This window comes from Channa argus, chromosome 21 (assembly GCF_033026475.1).
Source record: "Channa argus isolate prfri chromosome 21, Channa argus male v1.0, whole genome shotgun sequence".
NCBI lineage: Eukaryota > Metazoa > Chordata > Actinopteri > Anabantiformes > Channidae > Channa > Channa argus.
The window spans coordinates 220,527-238,540 of record NC_090217.1 but is presented as its reverse complement, the minus strand read 5'-3'; the positions used below and the strand labels follow the sequence as shown (position 1 = coordinate 238,540).

The following is an 18,014-nucleotide window of genomic DNA, read 5'->3' as shown; positions in this document are numbered from 1 at the left end:
TTTTCATATGCTTGAGATTTGTTGAATCTGTATTTTCCTAGACAGTTACCAGAAATATATTGTTTGAAATCTCTATATGTCAGGTATAAGCTATGAAAATGTTGATTTATTTATTTACTCTTATACTGTATCATATGGGGTTGGCCTACCTGCACATTTATGATCTGCCACTTACAGTATATTCTGGTCTCTCTAGAAAACTTTACATTTGCAGATAAACTTGGATTAAAAAAAACTTGATGTATAATGTGGAATTCGTGAACTGACCACCAAGAAACCATGTTTGATAAAATTAAAGGAATAGTTTGGGGTTGTTCATTCTGGTCTTGGAGGATACAAAACTTGGATGATACTTTCCACAGTTTCTGACTGTTTTTTACTGAAATGTGATAACACTCTAAGCAATTAGGTCCACTGTGTACAGCTCTTGTTCTGACTAAAAACCTCTAACATGTAGTTAAAATAAAAATGTAGATCCTATTCAAAACACGGACTCTGTCATATACCTTGTTTTAAGAATTTAGCTGGGAGAAGAAGAATGAGTTTTCATTTACTGAAAAAACCTTTTCAAAGATCTTTTTTCAAGTAGTAGCTGTCACCTGAAACACGCTGATCTAATATCTTTCTCCTGACCCAGTCATTCATTTGGAACCTACAAAGACAAGACTGTGTTACTGTAAACTCAGTTTAGACACAAAACTACTTTATTTTTTAGTCTATACATAGTCTATACATAAATTAATTTACAACCACACAATATCTACCTTTATCCTGCCTCTGAAATATTGGTCCATTATTTGCATGCAGCCAAATTCTTCAGAGAACCCTAGCAACTATTGAAGATGGTAATTGATATATATATATATATATATATATATATATATATATATATATATATATATATATATGTGTGTGTGTGTGTGTGTGTGTGTGTGTGTGTATATATATATATATATATATATATATATATATATATATATATATATATATATATATATATATATATATATATATATAAATAATGTAACGGAATCCCACTGGGGCACCTGAATATGTTATTTGTAGTTTATTACAACTTGGGTCTTATTTTTTAAAGTTGTGGCCAATATGATAAAGTGATGTCATTTCTGAGACCTGGGGACACAGTGACATTAATTCAGCTGGGTCTAACAAGTCATAAAACAGTAACATTGAGATGATGCAGTGTTGGGCCATATATGTAGTATAGCCTCATGAGTACCAAGTGCTTACTGTAGCACTCAGTTGGGTTGTTTGTGTGTTACAATACATTTCAATTTAATATTTCAATTGAATTTACTTTTTTTTTATCCAATTCACACTTTCCAACTTACTGTACATCATCTGTTGATACAAAGGTAGTGTCTGACTGTAGCTGCTGAACACATCACATCTTTCACCCCCACAACCCACTGGTGTTGACATGTGTGGCAGTCCCCAAATCCCAAAAATGATGAGACCCCCTGATCTGCACTATAATCATTCCAAGCACTGTATTTCAGAATAATGGTTTTCCAGATATATATGAACTGGGATAAACAGGAGAAGCTTTATTTATATGTAAAAAACAATCCAAACCAAAACAAAACAAAAAACTGGATACTCCAGAAACAAAGTCTGAATATTTCCTGTCAGTGTGCCCAAGCTGAAAAAAGATGTAATTAAGAGGAATTATTTTTTATCAGATGTTATTTGAGGTTTGATATTGATATTGAATTGGCTATACATCCATCTGTTTATTATCTCATCTCTCTATCATTTTCAGAGTCACAGGTGTGCTGGAGCCTATCCTAGCTGTCGTTGGGCAGAGGCAGGGTACAACCTGAACACCAGTCACCAGTCACCAGTCCATCTCAGGGCAGAGAAACATACACAGACAGACCTCCAATTAACTTAACTTAACTGAGACTATATGTTCTTGGACTGTCTGAGGAAACTCTCACAGAAAAACTGCAGACAGCAGGTTAATTTAACCAGAGATCTTCTAGCTGTGCAGCAGTGCTAACCACTCCATCGTCATGCTGCACTGGTTATAAATTGTTTTTTAATAAAATGTTTCACTAGGGCGTCGTGTTGACTGTGGGCTCAGTAGCTTTCAGTGAATGTATGCGTTTTTATATTTTGTAGATGTCACAGTTAACTGCTATGAGTCGTCCCAGTGAGGATATCAATTCCCTATTTACAGGATTCATTATGATCATTCTACCCAGTGTGCATAGAAATATTCAAGCCTATAGCATGTTTTCAGCCCAGGCCTAGAGGATTTTTTTTAGGTACAGAAAAATGTTTCTCTTAAGGTAAAGTGACACCTTTTTAATCTTGTGCTTTAACATTATACAGTGTATCTATCTCTGAGAGAGTCTAGGCCCTGCAGAAAGTCTTGTCAGGTCATGGCTGTGGGTGAAAGAATCATAAGAACTGGAGGAAAGCCCACATTTTAGGACAAACAGTAGATGTTAACGAACTCCTGGGCAGCCAGATTATCTCTCAGGGCAGCAGAGTGCAGAGTTGAACATGCTAGCCTTCTAGAAAAGACTCTTCTCTATATGCAAGATGTTTGGATTTGTCCAGAAAGGGTAATGAGGCAGAGGTCAGTTGGGTTAAACAGGATACTGCATCTTGCCATTAGGTCTTTGTGTTCACCAATGCCTTTGTACGACCCAAGACCAGGGCTCCACTTTGTTATCATGATCATTTTTTACAACTTTTCTAAAGACTAAAAAACAACCCCCCCTCCACCCGAACACACACACACAGACACACACACATACACACACTCTTTCTATGACTAGAATGGAAAATAACTCAAATACAACATTTCTTCTTAATGTAGGCTCAATCAAGAATTCATTCATGAAGTGGGTAAAAAGGAAAATACACTCTACTTACTGGAGGAATGCATGTATAAAATGCTAAATGGCTAAACGGGTCATCAGACAGAATGGAATGCACCTACACATCGATGAAAATAATCTGACATGACATTTCCTGGTTGTCACTTCTCTGTAATATTCTGTACAATAATGTACAACATTGAGGTCCTGGTTCTCCTCACTGCCCATGTCACTTGAGGGACCTCAGAAGCTGGAATACTGAATGTCAACATAGAGCTGTTGAACATAATCCTGTGGTTTCACGTGTTGTCCATTTCTTTGTCAATTATTCCACCAGAGGTCTAAGATTGTTCCTTGATCTTACCAATCTGACTGTTTCCCTGCAGGTCTGTTGATTCATTCACTTCTCTCCATTTACAGTAAACCAGTTAATATATGTTATAAGCAGTTTCCAGTCCAATGACAATGTCTTTGTCCTTTAGACGTTTACAGCCCCTTCTTTGCTACAGTCACTCACTACCCAAAATGTAGTCTTTCAATATCTCAAGTCTGAGGAAACTATGGGATTAAACATTAGTAGAGTTTGTTTGTGTGTCACATTTCCTCCATTTCTGATTCTGCTTCACAAAAACAAAACAAGCACAACTTATATTTCTGACAGTATTTCTGTAGTTCTTCAGTTTTTTTTTCTGTTAATTTTGAGATATCAGATCTTCAAGACACCCATTTTTGAACACACATAAGAATAGAAAAACCGGGAACCAGGAGACACTTGAGATGAGTGGAAAGATGAACACATAGAATAGATTTTGTCCATTTGTTTGTTGTCAATCTGTGGGTTTAGTCGGTCTTCTCACAGCTGCCAGCTTTAGCAGACAGTGCCGTTCTCCTGTCGGGACTTGGGGCACGTAGATCGAGGTATCGGCTGGATGGAGGGAGCCAGTGTGCAGAAGAAGCCGGCAATGAGGGTGAGGCCGAGTCCTCCCCAGGCAGAGAACATGGACCAGCCGTAACCATGGCCAATGTCATCAGGCAGGCCGTACAGGTATCTTGGATAACGGGAAAGCTCAAAGTTGATGCCGGCAACGCAGGTACAAAGGGAGATAATGCAGAAGGTTCCTGTGATGGAAGAAGAAGATGTTGAAAAAAGAATACATCATACATCGGGGACATGAAAGAGTAAATGTGCTCAATGTCAATAAAGTTTCTATTCTTTCATGTGGTCATACAGGTTTGGGCAGGACATGTGAGATGGAGTACTACAACAGCTGATTATAGTTGGAGAAGATTCTCAGCCACGGTATTCCCAAAAGGGCTGTTCAGTGGCAACTGGACTTGCTTAAAGTTGTCAACATTTCACCTCTCACCTAAAAGCTTCATCATTTCTGACCAGCTGCCTTGGAGTGGCAGGCCTATAAAGTCCGTGCAGTCACGAGGTAACTGATACTTATATTCACCTGTATTTTGTTTTCCACCCAATATTCAGTTGGCATGAATCTTTTTGCCATTTATTTACCTTTTTTTTCATTTTTAATTGCAATCTTTAAGATGGCTGGTTTTGTATGGAACAAGACCTGGCCAAAGGCCAGAGGAAAAAAAAAAACAAGAACAATGGTGGTACAACTAAAGAGGGTCACGTATTGTTTATTGGTAACCAGGGCATGACAGGTGTTGACATTAAATCTTAAACCTTCAATATTGTTGGCAAAATTAGTGGTATATTGTTGTTGGTTTGCCCAGTTTTCAACAGCAATGGCATTGCTAGCAGAGTGGTGGTGATAGTTAAACTTTGTTTTATATACATATATATATATTTATTATATCTTTTACACAATGAAATTAAAACCTGTCTTCACCTACCTTCATGACATTTTCAAGAGATGGACATAATTTAAGGACTCTGAGGCACTAGGAGGAGAGTGACTGGGGAATAGCAGCTGGTGAGCATGCACAGAGATGTTGATGGGGTTTAAGACAGATGTGTTACGTAGGAATCAGTGTACAATTCATAAACAAGAACGCTGTGACAGATCCACCTGGTTCAGGGCGTGACTGGCTGTAGCACTATAGGTGTATGTGTCTAAGGTTTTGACTATAGCTGTAAGAGCACTGACTCTTAACAATCACAACAATAATTATTAACCGCACACACACAGCAGTTTCAGCTGTGTGTCAGGACATTGTTAACCAACAAGACTGAGAACAGAAGAAAACAGCTAAGCAGGCTCTGTCCAAAGAAACACAACAAAATTTTAAAAGGTCAAATACTTGGGGTTGTATTGATATTTCAGGAAAATCCCAAAATAAACGTTGTAGGGAAAATTAGAATATTCTAAAATATGAGGCAGCTGGGCACTAGGAGGCAGAGCAGTCAGCTACCAATTGTGATTTTGATTTGGTTTAGTCCCTAGAGCTACAAGGTCTGCATCCTTAACACCTATATACAGCATGCTCTTTGTTCCTATCCTCTCATATAACCCACAGAACTGTGAAGTCCAAGGCTAGAGTCAAACTTTGGACTGCACAGCCAGTGGGATGTACCTTAACCATTCCAGAATCAGGGTCCCTAAGGAAAGGTACTAAATACAATTGGTTAGGTGCTGTTGGAATCTTGTGGTTTGCTTAAATTCACAGTTTGTTGCCAACAAAGCCACAAAGGTTTTTTTATTTTACACTGGACTTGATTTGCAGTCAAAACAAATTGCACCCAAATGTCTTCCGGGTAAACCTTTCTTTCTAAATACTGTAGCAAACATAACACTATTGTGTTATGTTTGCTACAGTGTACATCTACAGCTACATGTAATTTTAAATTCATCAATTTATCTAACATACATATCTTTGGACTGTAGGTGTAAACCAGAGTACCCAGAGGAAATCCACACAAGCATGGGGAGAACATGCAAACTCCACAGAGTGTGTGTGTGTGCATGTTTGTGTTTGAGTGTGAGGCTCACCTCCCATGAGAAAAAGGAGACCAGCTACATACTGCATGAGGCCTCGATCCCAGCAACAACCAAGCACACCAATGATCCAGCCAAACAGGATGATTGCCACAGCCATACCCATGAACCCTGCTGTCATCCGTCGCAAGTCTGAGGGAAAAAAAGATTAAACATTAGTAGAGTAACAAGATACTGCTGGTGCTTCACTAGAGTTGGGTCCAATACAAGCTTTCAAATTTCATACAAGTGTACATACAATAGAACTGTACAAGACCAGTGGTGTATGTTCCAGACACCCTGGTCCAGTGAAACCTTCTGTTTAGATGATGAGTCTTAAGACATATTCTACTGTATCACAAGCTGACTGACACAAAACAGATACAAATCAGGTAAAATCAGATCTCAACCAGTCTCATTGTTTAGGTCTCAAGACATTAAAGATATTAAAGGAGGTAACCCTCTAAAGAATAATACAGTGGTAGACTCTGAAATGGCACAGACATTTCAGTGCTGATCCGATTCACGACTAAAAGCAACAAAATGTTAAAATTCCAATGATAAAAATTAGCATTTCTTAATCTTACTCTAGCAGGTCAATGAGCACTGTATTTTATTATTCACGGAAATTTACACAAGTTAAAGCTGTATGCAGCCTGTAGTAAAAAATCTTTTCTCATCTTTACTCATACATATTCACATAATCTCCAATACAATATTACGGTGCAGTATTCCCTAGTGGAAGCAATAACAATATAACAGATTATTCATAAATGAGTGACTTACGTCTAAACCCCTTGGAATAAGTTTTTATATCAGTTACTAAATTAATGACTGTTAGGGGGAAAAAACATCTCGTAATATCCATCATGTCATGTCATGATGACAAATTTGTGCTCCTAACACCTGACTCAGAGTAATGTGATTTCTCTCTTTGAAACTAAAAACGTAGGTAAATGATTCCCTCAATTCAGGGTAAATAAATCAGAGATTTCCCTTGAGTGAACAATTAAATACTAAAATATACAATTTATATACATAAATATACAGTTTATGATATATCTACATTTGAAATGTGTTTGCACACAAAATTAGAGCCCACTGACAGTGCTTTTTTTTTACAACTTGTTTGCTGTAACAACATAACAATTGACTTAACCCAAATAAATAAAGGGATTCTGATAACTGTATGTGAGTTGGTGGGTTAAACAAAAGAAAGTCAGAACGAGGTACAACTAATTTACCCTGAAAATAATGTTATGTAATTAGCAGCAAATCCAGAAATACCGGTAAAAGTAACAGATATAAATAAATAACAACACTATGTTCCAATAAAACACCATCCACTTATAGTTCAAAGTGAAGTAAGTATTCAGTAAATATCAGTAATATTCCAGTTAAAATAATAATTCAATTAAATATTCACAGTGCTGTGAAATTTAGCTTGTGGTTTGCATTGTTGAATTTATCATCTGTGGTGTTGACATTTTCACGTATTCTGGACTTGTTGTGGCTGTTTTTCCATTGAGATGTCTTTCCCCTTAATGTTGCAAGCAGGGTGTGTGATAAATGTTCTATATTGTTGGGAAAGGCAAGAGCAACACAATAATAACCCACTTTCTTCAAAGAAACTGGAGATTGTTATAAAGAGGTTAGGTCAGTCACAAGCAGCTAGTAAGTGCTCCAACTCATCTATATTCACACATTTGTGCATTGCCCTGGCTTTCAAACTGAGGACCTCCAGAGGGTGCCAGAGGGGCCTCAGCAATTTACAAATTGTTGAGGCCCCTCTGGCACATGTTAAACAGTTTTTTTATATAAAATGTGCTATAATTTAAAAGAAGATATAAGGTATCATAATATGATTTGCCATACCGATCTGCCTGCCATTCAAAACCTCATGCATCGTATAAACTGTCAGTGCTGACCAAGTGGCCCCAACAAGAACTAATTCTATTTGGGGGGTATTGGCATGTAAAAGTTTGGGAACCCACATCTTATAGCTCTCTTGTAGCTCTTATATCATCTTGAAAACTGTTTATCTCACTGCAATGTTTATCTGCAGAACTTCCCAAAAAGCAGAATTTCAGCAAATAGACTATATGAAGAAGTAGCAAAATGTCCAACTTTGAAATTGAGGTTTCATGTGCCGGAATGTGGTCAAGGTGAAAAAACTCATCCTTTTATGAAGACATTTATAAGGAATGTCTTGCCCTGAAATGCCCCAGGAAACCAGCCTCTGAAAAGTCAATTGTCTGGTCCACACTCACTGCAGCCAGAGACTACTTAAATGTGTCTTTAGCATGTTGTTAAATATTAAATCTTAGTGCAGTTGTATAAATGCTGTCTATTGTGCCGAATTGGTACTGCCAAGGAACACTGAAATAACAGACAAAGAGTGTGGATAAGACCTGGATTTGCCACAGGGAAAGCAGTGTGCTCTGCAGGAGGGTAATGACAGCGACAGCGACTGGCCGTAGAAAGTGGCTCATGTATGAGGAGGAGCGAGGAGGAAGAACAGCTTCAAGCAAAATCATCTTCCATAAGTAAATTAGAATGCCATGGCCAAGCTGCTCAGAGAAGAGAGGATGGGGGGGCAGGCTGCATCCTGGCACAAGGCTGGAGTGGAGGACAAAGTGTGGTGGAATGAGAAAGGTCAAAAAATTTGGCCTGAGAACAGAATGATAAACTACCTCTCATGTTCATCGTGAAAGTGTTCTTTCATCTATGTTGCTCCTGACTTATCAGCACATTCACATCATCAGATGTTTATAACATTTTAACACAAGTTATTAAATTCATCATATTAACAGAACACATGTTCAGATTCAGTAGCGTGGAATAACATGCTGTCTACAGATGTCAACATTTTTCAGATCGTTAATGAACTTAGCATTAATGTTTCATCCATAAAACATTTGAGGTTCTATCAAATCAATTCCATAACACAAAAGCTGTGAGATACCAAGTATGTCAGTTATTAAAAAATAACATTTGACACATACATAAAATAAACAATAGTAACTGAATAAATAAAAATCCTTGAAGGGGTTTAACAGTTTTGTCTCAGGAGGTCTGTGATGGTAATGACAATAATCGACTTAAGAAGAATTCCAACCAACAATAATAAATAAATTCACATTCCAGTACACTTACTTACTGTTATTTATATTTAATAAAGCTCTGAACACTAACTGCACTAAATTCCCCTTTAAACCCGACAGTAAATCACTGATAAATTGAAGCCACAAGTTCATTGTGGCCTCAATTCAAAGTACTGCTACAAAACAGATCTGCCCTCTGTGACTTGGTGGTTAAAGAATTCTTTCCCCATCATTGTTTTGGTATTCTCACTATATCTAGTGATGCTGAAGGAGCATAAGATTTACATTACTGTCCACATGTAATCTGTATTTCTGTCTTGTAGTCTTGCAGTGACAGTGTCTAGGCTGATTGTTAACTGTTGACCCCACTTTGCGAGGAAGGAGTTAATGTGGAACTTCCTGTCAGGAAGCCTGACACTCAAATTTTTTAACCTTACTGGCTTCTGACCTCCAGTGAGACATGAGGATAAACGTGGTGTAGACAACATCCACACTGTCCACACATGCTTTTTCATGTCCACTGGGGTTTTACTTTAGTCTGTTTTCATATATTTCTCATGTTTCTTGTATCACATAAAGCAATAACCCATGATGTTCCATACAAGCTTGCATTGGATTTTCACAGTCCCCATAGGATGATCCCTAACGTTTTTGGCCCTTTTTGGACATATTGTCTTATGCTATTATTGTCAAGCTCAGTGTTTAAGCATCACAGAGGACAAATATGTAACAGAACTGCTTCTGGTTAACTCTATAGAAAGTCCCCCCTGGGTGAAAAAAATCCTTTAATTCCACAGGATTACTACCTCTACTGCCTTCCTTCTTTGCCTGGAGCTATGATCAATGAACAGTTGTAGGATAAATATGAGTGAACAAGACCAAAGTATTAGTGAGCTGGGATATTAATTCCCAGAGTAATTAATTAAATTTTTTTGACAGCAGCACTGACCTCTGTGGTGAAACTTCTCAGGATCTTGAAAGAAAGTCAAAACATGGCCTCAAACTCACCAACAGAAAGGCAGGGATCCTAGTTCATTTCACCCTGAATGTTAGTCTCAAGTTTGTTCTCCCTGGTTCTTGTTTTGTCTTTTGATTATCTATTCAGTTCTCTGTGTTTTTGTTAGAATAATTACTGAAGTCCCACAGTTTATGATTGGACTTCTTTTTGTTTTGGGTTCATGTTGATCCTGTCTTTGCTTCCGGAAGTGATTTTTAGTTACCTCAGTTTCTGTTGATCACCTCAATAAATTTTGTCTACACTCTTCCCTTTGTCCTCAATATGAGTCAATACATACATATGTACATATGTATAAATTTTAATACATCAAGATGGCATAAGTCTGGTCTCTAGTACTACTGCAAGGAACCTTGGAGGACCAGGATTTGTTTAGAAAGAAATTGTCCTTTACCTCATATATAAAACAAATCTCTGAAACAGCCTTCTTCCACCTATGGAACATTGCAAAAATTTGGAGCATCCTGTCTCAAAGTGATGCCGAAAAACTAGTCCATGCATTTGTTACTTCTAGGTTGAACTAATGTAATTCCCTACTTTCAGGATGCCCCAGTAACTCCCTATAAAGTCTGCAATTAATCCAAAATTCTGCAGCAAGAGTGCTGACTGGAACTAGCTATCAAGCTCCTCTCCTGTGGAACAAGCTCCCAGTTCAGATTCTGGAAGCAGACACCCTCTCTACCTTTAAGTCTAGGCTCAAAACCTTCCTCTTTGATAAAGCTTATACTTAGTTATAGTTATGCTATAGGCTTAGACTGCTGGGGGGGCCCCCCTCCTCCTGTCACTCTCTCCTCTCCTCTCACTTCCAAATTGTAACTAATGTATGAGAGTTGTTGTCTTTGTCCTTCTCTGTCTCCCTCTCTCTGTCTCTCTCTGCAGGTGTCCCTGGGCTTTGAAGCTGTGTGTTTTCCAGTGTGCAGCTACTGGTTCTACCAACCTGCCCAATGTTTTGTTGTTGCTTTTGTTGCTCTTTTCTTTTCTCTCTTCACTTTCCACTCACCCCAACCGGTCAAGGCAAATGGAGGTTTTTTGTGTTAAAGGAAGTTTTTGTTCAGTTTTTTACTCTTTGTGTTACTAATGTTGTGTCTGGGTTTTTGGATAGATTTAAGTCCCTGTCATCGACATCTGGGGCCCCTGGGCCTGTGTGCAGTAGGCCTTTTCAGTACCCATCCACTCATCTATACTGTACATACAGTAAAATGAAATGTTGTTTGACATGGACCCCAGTCCAAAATCGGACAGCCACAGTGATGGGAGCAAAATAATAAAGAGGTATAAATATAACTAGACCAAAACTCTGACTCTAAAAATGCATAAAGTTGGATGTAAGCAGGCTGTTGTGTATTTTCCTAATTTTTTAAGCAGGAGAGATTCCTCTGCTGCTGTGGAGACTTTGCACACCTGACAGTGATGCAGCTGATGAGAATGTGGTGAGGTTATGGGATGTGTATGTTGTTTTTCAGTCGCTCCACTGACCCTTCTAGAAGCATTTTGTAGTTCAGCATGTGATCTACATACTGCAGTAAGTGACTGCAGGTGTAGACAGAGGAATTGAAAATGCAGGAATTCTTTGTTTGAAAGTTACTAATGCTGGATGTCAGCACTTTATGTCATACAGTAACAGCCAGGCAGGACAGACAGACCGACAGGCACACCAACTAAGCTGTCAGTAGGCTTAGGTGGTGTCCCTGCTGGTCTGCCTGCTGGGAGGAAAGCCAGCAAAGGACTTTAACTAAATGGACTATTTTCTGGCAAAGTCAGTGCAGAGAGCAAATTATTCTAATCATATAATCACAGTATTGGTTTAGACTAAATGAATGCAATATCCTAAAAGGTTCATGACAGAGCATGTCCTGAATTTAAGAATACCCTTCATGTTATCTAGTGCAATGTAAGGCAGTCAGTTAGGATCAAACCAGATATAAGTTTGACACATACAACACAGTATGTCCACCAGGGGAGTTTTCTAGTTAAGAGATAAAGAAACATGTTGTAATCTATTTGCTGAGTAAGTAATTTATATTTGTGTGAGTTTTATTGATGCTTTATCACTAGTGCAAAGGTCCCAAGTTTTTTAGCCATGTACATGTTAATGCAAAACATATATAGAGAAGATAAAGGCATGATGCATTAGTGGACAATAAACAGTTGCAGAAACAGCTACTTGCTCCATTGCCCCTAAAATTGGGTATGGTTACTCTATAGCTAGTGCCAATTTTGATATTAGTGCCTTCAATGGGGAGTTTCAGGAAAACAAGAAATTATGTTAAGCAGCAACTGCTTAGCCTCAAAAAATGCCCACAATGCACATGAATTTAGTCAAATCTTTTCTTAAACTTATTTCTGATTCAGAGCAAAAGAAAGCACTTTATTTAGCAGTTTGCAATAGCCTGTAAGGCTAACACCATCTGAAATAACTACAAAAACTACAAACACACAAGAACGGCTGCTCGTGCGGTAAGCGTATTGCGTCACTTCCTGTTTCTGCACACACTCTTGGGTTCCTACCGAAAGACTGTTTACTGATTGATTGTAGCTGTTATTTTTACTTAAATAAGTGATTTCTTCACACAAGAATTAATACTTAGTCGTAACATACGCTTGTATTACACAAGCACCTGCTTTTGCAAAACATAACCAGCTAAAGTTTACAAATTCCACATTTCACTTATATTAGCTTCGTTAGCTTAGCAGTTATCCATTAGCAATGGCTTCTCTGTCTCCCTCTGTCTCTCCTTCTCTCACTTGCTCGGTGTGTCTCATGTTCAGTTTTTTCTCTGCCTCATTTAGTGATAATGGTATATGTAACAAGTGTAAGGTTTTTGCAGCTTTGGAGGCGAGGCTCACTGAATTGGAAGCACGGCTCCGCACCATGGAAAATAACTCCGCTAGTTAGGCCCCGTAGCTGGTGCGGGACGACCTAGCGTAGCCCCTGCTAGCTGTCCCCCGGCAGTTCCCGAGCAGCCGAGAAGCCAGTCCGGCTGGTTGATGGTTCGTAAGAGATCTAATGCTAAACAGACGCCCGAAGTTTACCACCAGTCGGTTCACGTTTCTAATCGATTTTCCCCACTCAGCGACACACCCGCTGAAAAAAACAACTCTGGTAATTGGCAGCTCCATAGTCAGAAACGTGACGTTAGAGACTCCAGCGGCCGTAGTCAAATGTCTTCCTGGGGCCAGAGCGGGCGACGTTGAATCATATTTGAAACTCCTGGCTAAGGATAAACGTAAATACAGTAATATTATTATTCACGTGGGAGTTAATGACGCCCGATTACGCAAATCGGAGGTCACTAAAATTAATGTTGAATCTGTGTGTAACTTTGCAAAAACAATGTCGGACTCCGTAATTTTCTCTGGCCCCCTGCCAAATCTGACAAGTGACGACATGTACTGTGCTGGTTTTATTAAACAACCAAAAGTATGACAATCCAGAGTTGAGCCTAGGATGCAGAGATCCAGTCCTACACGCCTCTCTGCAGTGTCCTTACAACCGTCTCCCCCTCACAACTCCCACATACCTGTAGAGACTGTGTCTGTTCCCCGACCTAAATTACATAAAGTAAATATGACAACAAGAGGAGTTAATCATAATAACCTAATAAAAGTTAAGACTACTCCTCTTACAGAACAAAACCCCAAAACTATTAAATGTGGATTATTAAATATCAGATCTCTCTCTTCTAAATCTCTGTTAGTAAATGACTTAATAAGCGATCATCGATTCGATTTATTTTGCCTCACTGAAACTTGGTTGCAGTAGGAAGAATATGTCAGTTTAAATGAGTCAACCCCCCCAAGTCATATTAATTATCATGTTCCTAGAAGCACAGGCTGAGGTGGAGGAGTTGCAGTAATCTTCCATTGTAGCTTATCAATAAACCCTAGACCTAAACATAGTTATAACTCATTTGAGAGACTTACTCTTAGCCTTTCACACCCAAACTGGAAAACTCAAAAACCACTATTATTTGTTATCGTGTACCGTCCTCCAGTCCCTTATTCAGAGTTTTTGATTGAATTTTCTGATTTTCTATCTGATTTAGTGCTTAGTACAGATAAAGTCATTATAGTGGGTGACTTTAACATTCATGTAGATGCTGACAGTAACTGCTTGAGCACTGCGTTTAATTCATTATTAGATTCAATTGGTTTTTCCCAAAATGTAAATAAACCCACTCACTGTTTTAGTCACACGTTAGACCTTGTCCTTACGTATGGAATTGAAACGGATAATTTAACAATATTTCCTCACAACTCTCTTCTGTCTGACCATTTCTTAATAACATTTGAATTTACAATAACGGACTATATAGCAGTTAGGGAAAAATTCCACTATAGCAGATGCTTAAGTGAAAAAGCTGTCAAAAAATTTAAAGAAATTATATCTTCATCATTTGCTTCACCATATGTTAATACAAGAGCCTTTAGCTATCAAGCTCCTCTCTTGTGGAACCAGCTCCCAGTTCAGATTCGGGAAGCATACACCCTCTCTACTTTTAAGTCTAGGCTTAAAACCTTCCTTTTTAATAAAGCATATAGTTAGTTATAGTTATGCTGCCATAGGCTTAGACTGCTGGGGGACCCACCCCCCAATGCACTGAGCTCCTTTCCTCCTCTTGACCATCTCTCCTCTCCTCTCATCCCGCAATTGTCACCACTGTATGTCATTAACTCTGTGTGTTCTCTCCCGTAGTTGTCTTTGTCCTCCTCTGTCCCCTTCTCTCTGTCCCTTTCTGCAGGTGTCCCCCAGCTTTGAAGCTGTGTTTCTTCCAGCGTGAAGCTACTGGTCCTACCAATCTGCCCGATGTTTTGTTGTTGCTTATTGTTGCTCTGTTCTTTTCTCTCTCCCCTTTCCACTCACCCCAACAGGTCGAGGCAGATGGCCGTCTACCCTGAGCCTGGTTCTGCTGGAGGTTTCTTCCGTTAAAGGGAGTTTTTCCTCTCCACTGTTGCCTATGGCTTGCTCCAGGGGGAATTGTTGGGTTCTCTTTATATATCTTATAATCTTGACTTTATTCTGTAAAGTGCCCTGAGATGACTTTGTTGTGAATTGGCGCTATATAAATAAAGTTGAATTGAATTGAACAATGGAAAGTAGTCTCCTTAATGTTACTCCTGCACAAGTAGATTATCTTGTTGACAATTCTGCAGCCTCACTACGTACAATACTCGATAGTGTTGCCCCTCTAAAAAAGAAGGCAGTAAACCAGCAGAGGTGGTCTCCATTGTATAGTTTACAAACACGCAACTTAAAACAGGAAACACGAAAGTTGGAAAGGAAGTGGCGTTCCAGAAAGTTAGAAGAATCTCATTTTGCCTGGAAAAATAGTTTAAAAATGTACAAAAAAGCTCTCAGTGATGCCAAAACAGCATATTATTCATCATTAATAGAAGAAAACAAGAACAACCCCCGGGTTCTGTTCAGCACTGTAGCCAGGCTGACTAAGAGCCATAGTTCTCTTGAGCTTACTTTTCCCTTAACTTTGAGCAGCAATGACTTCATGACCTTCTTTATGAATAAAATTGTAGCTATTAGAGAAAGAATTCACCAGATCCTCCCCTCAAAAATTACAGATAGATCTTCATGTACAGCAGTGCTAGAATCATTGATAAGGCCCCACTCCCTGTTAGATTGCTTTTTACCCATAGATCTCTCTGAGCTAACTTCAATTATTACCTCATCTAAACCAACAACCTGTCTGCTAGACCCTATTCCAACTAAGCTGCTCAAGGAAGCTTTAACCTTAATAGATACATTCATATTAGATATCCTCAATCTATCTTTAGAAACAGGCTATTTACCACAGGCCTATAAGGTAGCTGTAATTAAACTATTACTTAAAAAACGCTGTCTTGACCCAGGTGTTTTAGCCAATTACAGACCAATATCTAATCTCCCCTTTATTTCTAAAATAATTGAAAAAGTAGTCGCAAAACAATTATGTGATCACCTTCATAGGAATAATTTGTATGAACACTTTCAGTCAGGATTTAGAGTTCATCATAGTACAGAAACAACACTGGTAAAAGTCACCAACGATCTTTTCATGGCCTCAGATAATGGACTCATCTCTATACTTGTTCTGTTAGATCTTAGTGCTGCATTTGATACCATTGATCATAACATTTTATTACAAAGACTGGAACATGAAATTGGAATTACAGGAACTGCACTAGGTTGGTTTAAATCTTATCTGTCTGATAGATTCAATTTGTTCATGTTAATGATGAATCCTCCATGCACACAAAGGTTAGCTATGGAGTTCCACAAGGCTCTGTGTTAGGACCAATACTTTTTACTTTATATATGTCTCCTTTAGGCAACATTATTAGAAAACACTCCATAAATTTCCACTGTTATGCTGATGATACCCAGCTATATTTATCTATGGAACCAGATGAAAATAATCAGTTAATAAAGCTTCAAGCATGCCTACAAGACATAAAGGCCTGGATGTCCCACAATTTTTTACTTTTAAACTCAGACAAACTGAAGTCATAGTATTTGGGCCCAAAAATCACAGAGATATGATGTCCAACCATATTGTTACACTAGATGGCATAAGTCTGGCCTCCAGTACTACTGCAAGGAACCTTGGAGTTATTTTTGATCAGGATCTGTCCTTTAACTCACATATAAAACAAATCTCTAGAACAGCCTTCTTCCACCTGCGGAACATTGCCAAAATTAGGAGCATCCTGTCTCAAAGTGATGCCGAAAAACTGGTCCATGCATTTGTTACCTCTAGGTTGGACTACTGTAATTCCCTACTTTCAGGATGCCCCAGTAACTCCCTAAAGAGCCTGCAATTAATCCAAAATGCTGCAGCAAGAGTGCTGACTGGAACTAGCAAGAGAGATCATATTTCACCTTCACCAGCTTCTCTCCATTGGCTTCCCATTAAATGTAGAATAGAATTTAAAACCCTGCTTCTTACATATAAAGCTCTGAATGGTCAGGCTCCATCATATATAGAAGACCTCATAGCACCATATCATCCCAGTAGACCACTTCGCTCTCAGAATGCAGTCCTACTTGTGGTTCCATGAATTTCCAAAAGTAGAATGGGAGGTAGAGCCTTTAGCTATCAAGCTCCTCTCTTGTGGAACCAGCTCCCAGTTCAGATTCGGGAAGCAGACACCCTCTCTACTTTTAAGTCTAGGCTTAAAAACCTTCCTTTTTAATAAAGCATATAGTTAGTTATAGTTATGCTGCCATAGGCTTAGACTGCTGGGGGACCCACCCCCCGATGCACTGAGCTCCTTTCCTTCTCTTGACCATCTCTCCTCTCCTCTCATCCCGCAATTGTCACCACTGTATGTCATTATCTCTGTGTGTTTTCTCCCGTAGTTGTCTTTGTCCTCCTCTGTCCCCCTCTCTCTGTCCCTTTCTGCAGGTGTCCCCCGGCTTTGAAGCTGTGCGTCTTCCAGCGTGAAGCTACTGGTCCTACCAATCTGCCCGATGTTTTGTTGTTGCTTTTTGTTGCTCTGTTCTTTTCTCTCTCCCCTTTCCACTCACCCCACCCGGTCAAGGCAGATGGCCGTCCACCCTGAGCCTGGTTCTGCTGGAGGTTTCTTCCGTTAAAGGGAGTTTTTCCTCTCCACTGTTGCCTGTGGCTTGCTCCAGGGGGAATTGTTGGGTTCTCTTTATATATCTTTATAATCTTGACTTTATTCTGTAAAGTGCCCTGAGATGACTTTGTTTTGAATTGGCCCTATATAAATAAAGTTGAATTGAAATTGAACGAGAGAGACAGGTTTTGTTTACTAAAAGGAAAAAAATGTGAAATAAATATTTTAGCATCAGAAACTGTTTTAACCTATCACAAAGTTGGATATTTGGTGGAAATAATTGAAATATTTTATGTTATGATATGACCTGACTTGTAGTAATCATAATAATAAGTAGCATGTGGTTAGCACTGCTGCCTCACAGCTACAAGGTTGGGATTGGCATTCCTGGATATCTGCAGCCTTTCTGTGTGGAGTTTGCATGTTCTCACGATGATTGTGTGGGTTTTCTCCAGGAACTTGCCCGTAGGTGTAAATGGTTGCCTTCTGTGCATGTCTGTCTCTGTTAGCCCAGGGTGTACCCTGC

General features: G+C 39.0%; 1 protein-coding gene across 3 annotated transcripts in view; it reads right to left on the bottom strand.

Annotated features, from left to right (window-relative positions):
- Positions 1-1,541: 1,541 nt before the first annotated feature.
- The window catches only part of tmem178bb (transmembrane protein 178Bb), a 129,402-nt gene continuing 112,929 nt past the window's right edge, over positions 1,542-18,014 (bottom strand). For all 3 annotated transcript variants that reach the window (XM_067490651.1, XM_067490649.1, XM_067490650.1), the window contains 2 exons: positions 5,810-5,947; positions 1,542-3,971 (listed from right to left, as the gene is read on the bottom strand). In XM_067490651.1, coding sequence (XP_067346752.1) covers positions 3,721-3,971; positions 5,810-5,947 — 389 coding nt within the window. In that variant the 3' untranslated portion in view covers positions 1,542-3,720. The remainder of the gene's footprint in view (positions 3,972-5,809; positions 5,948-18,014) is intronic.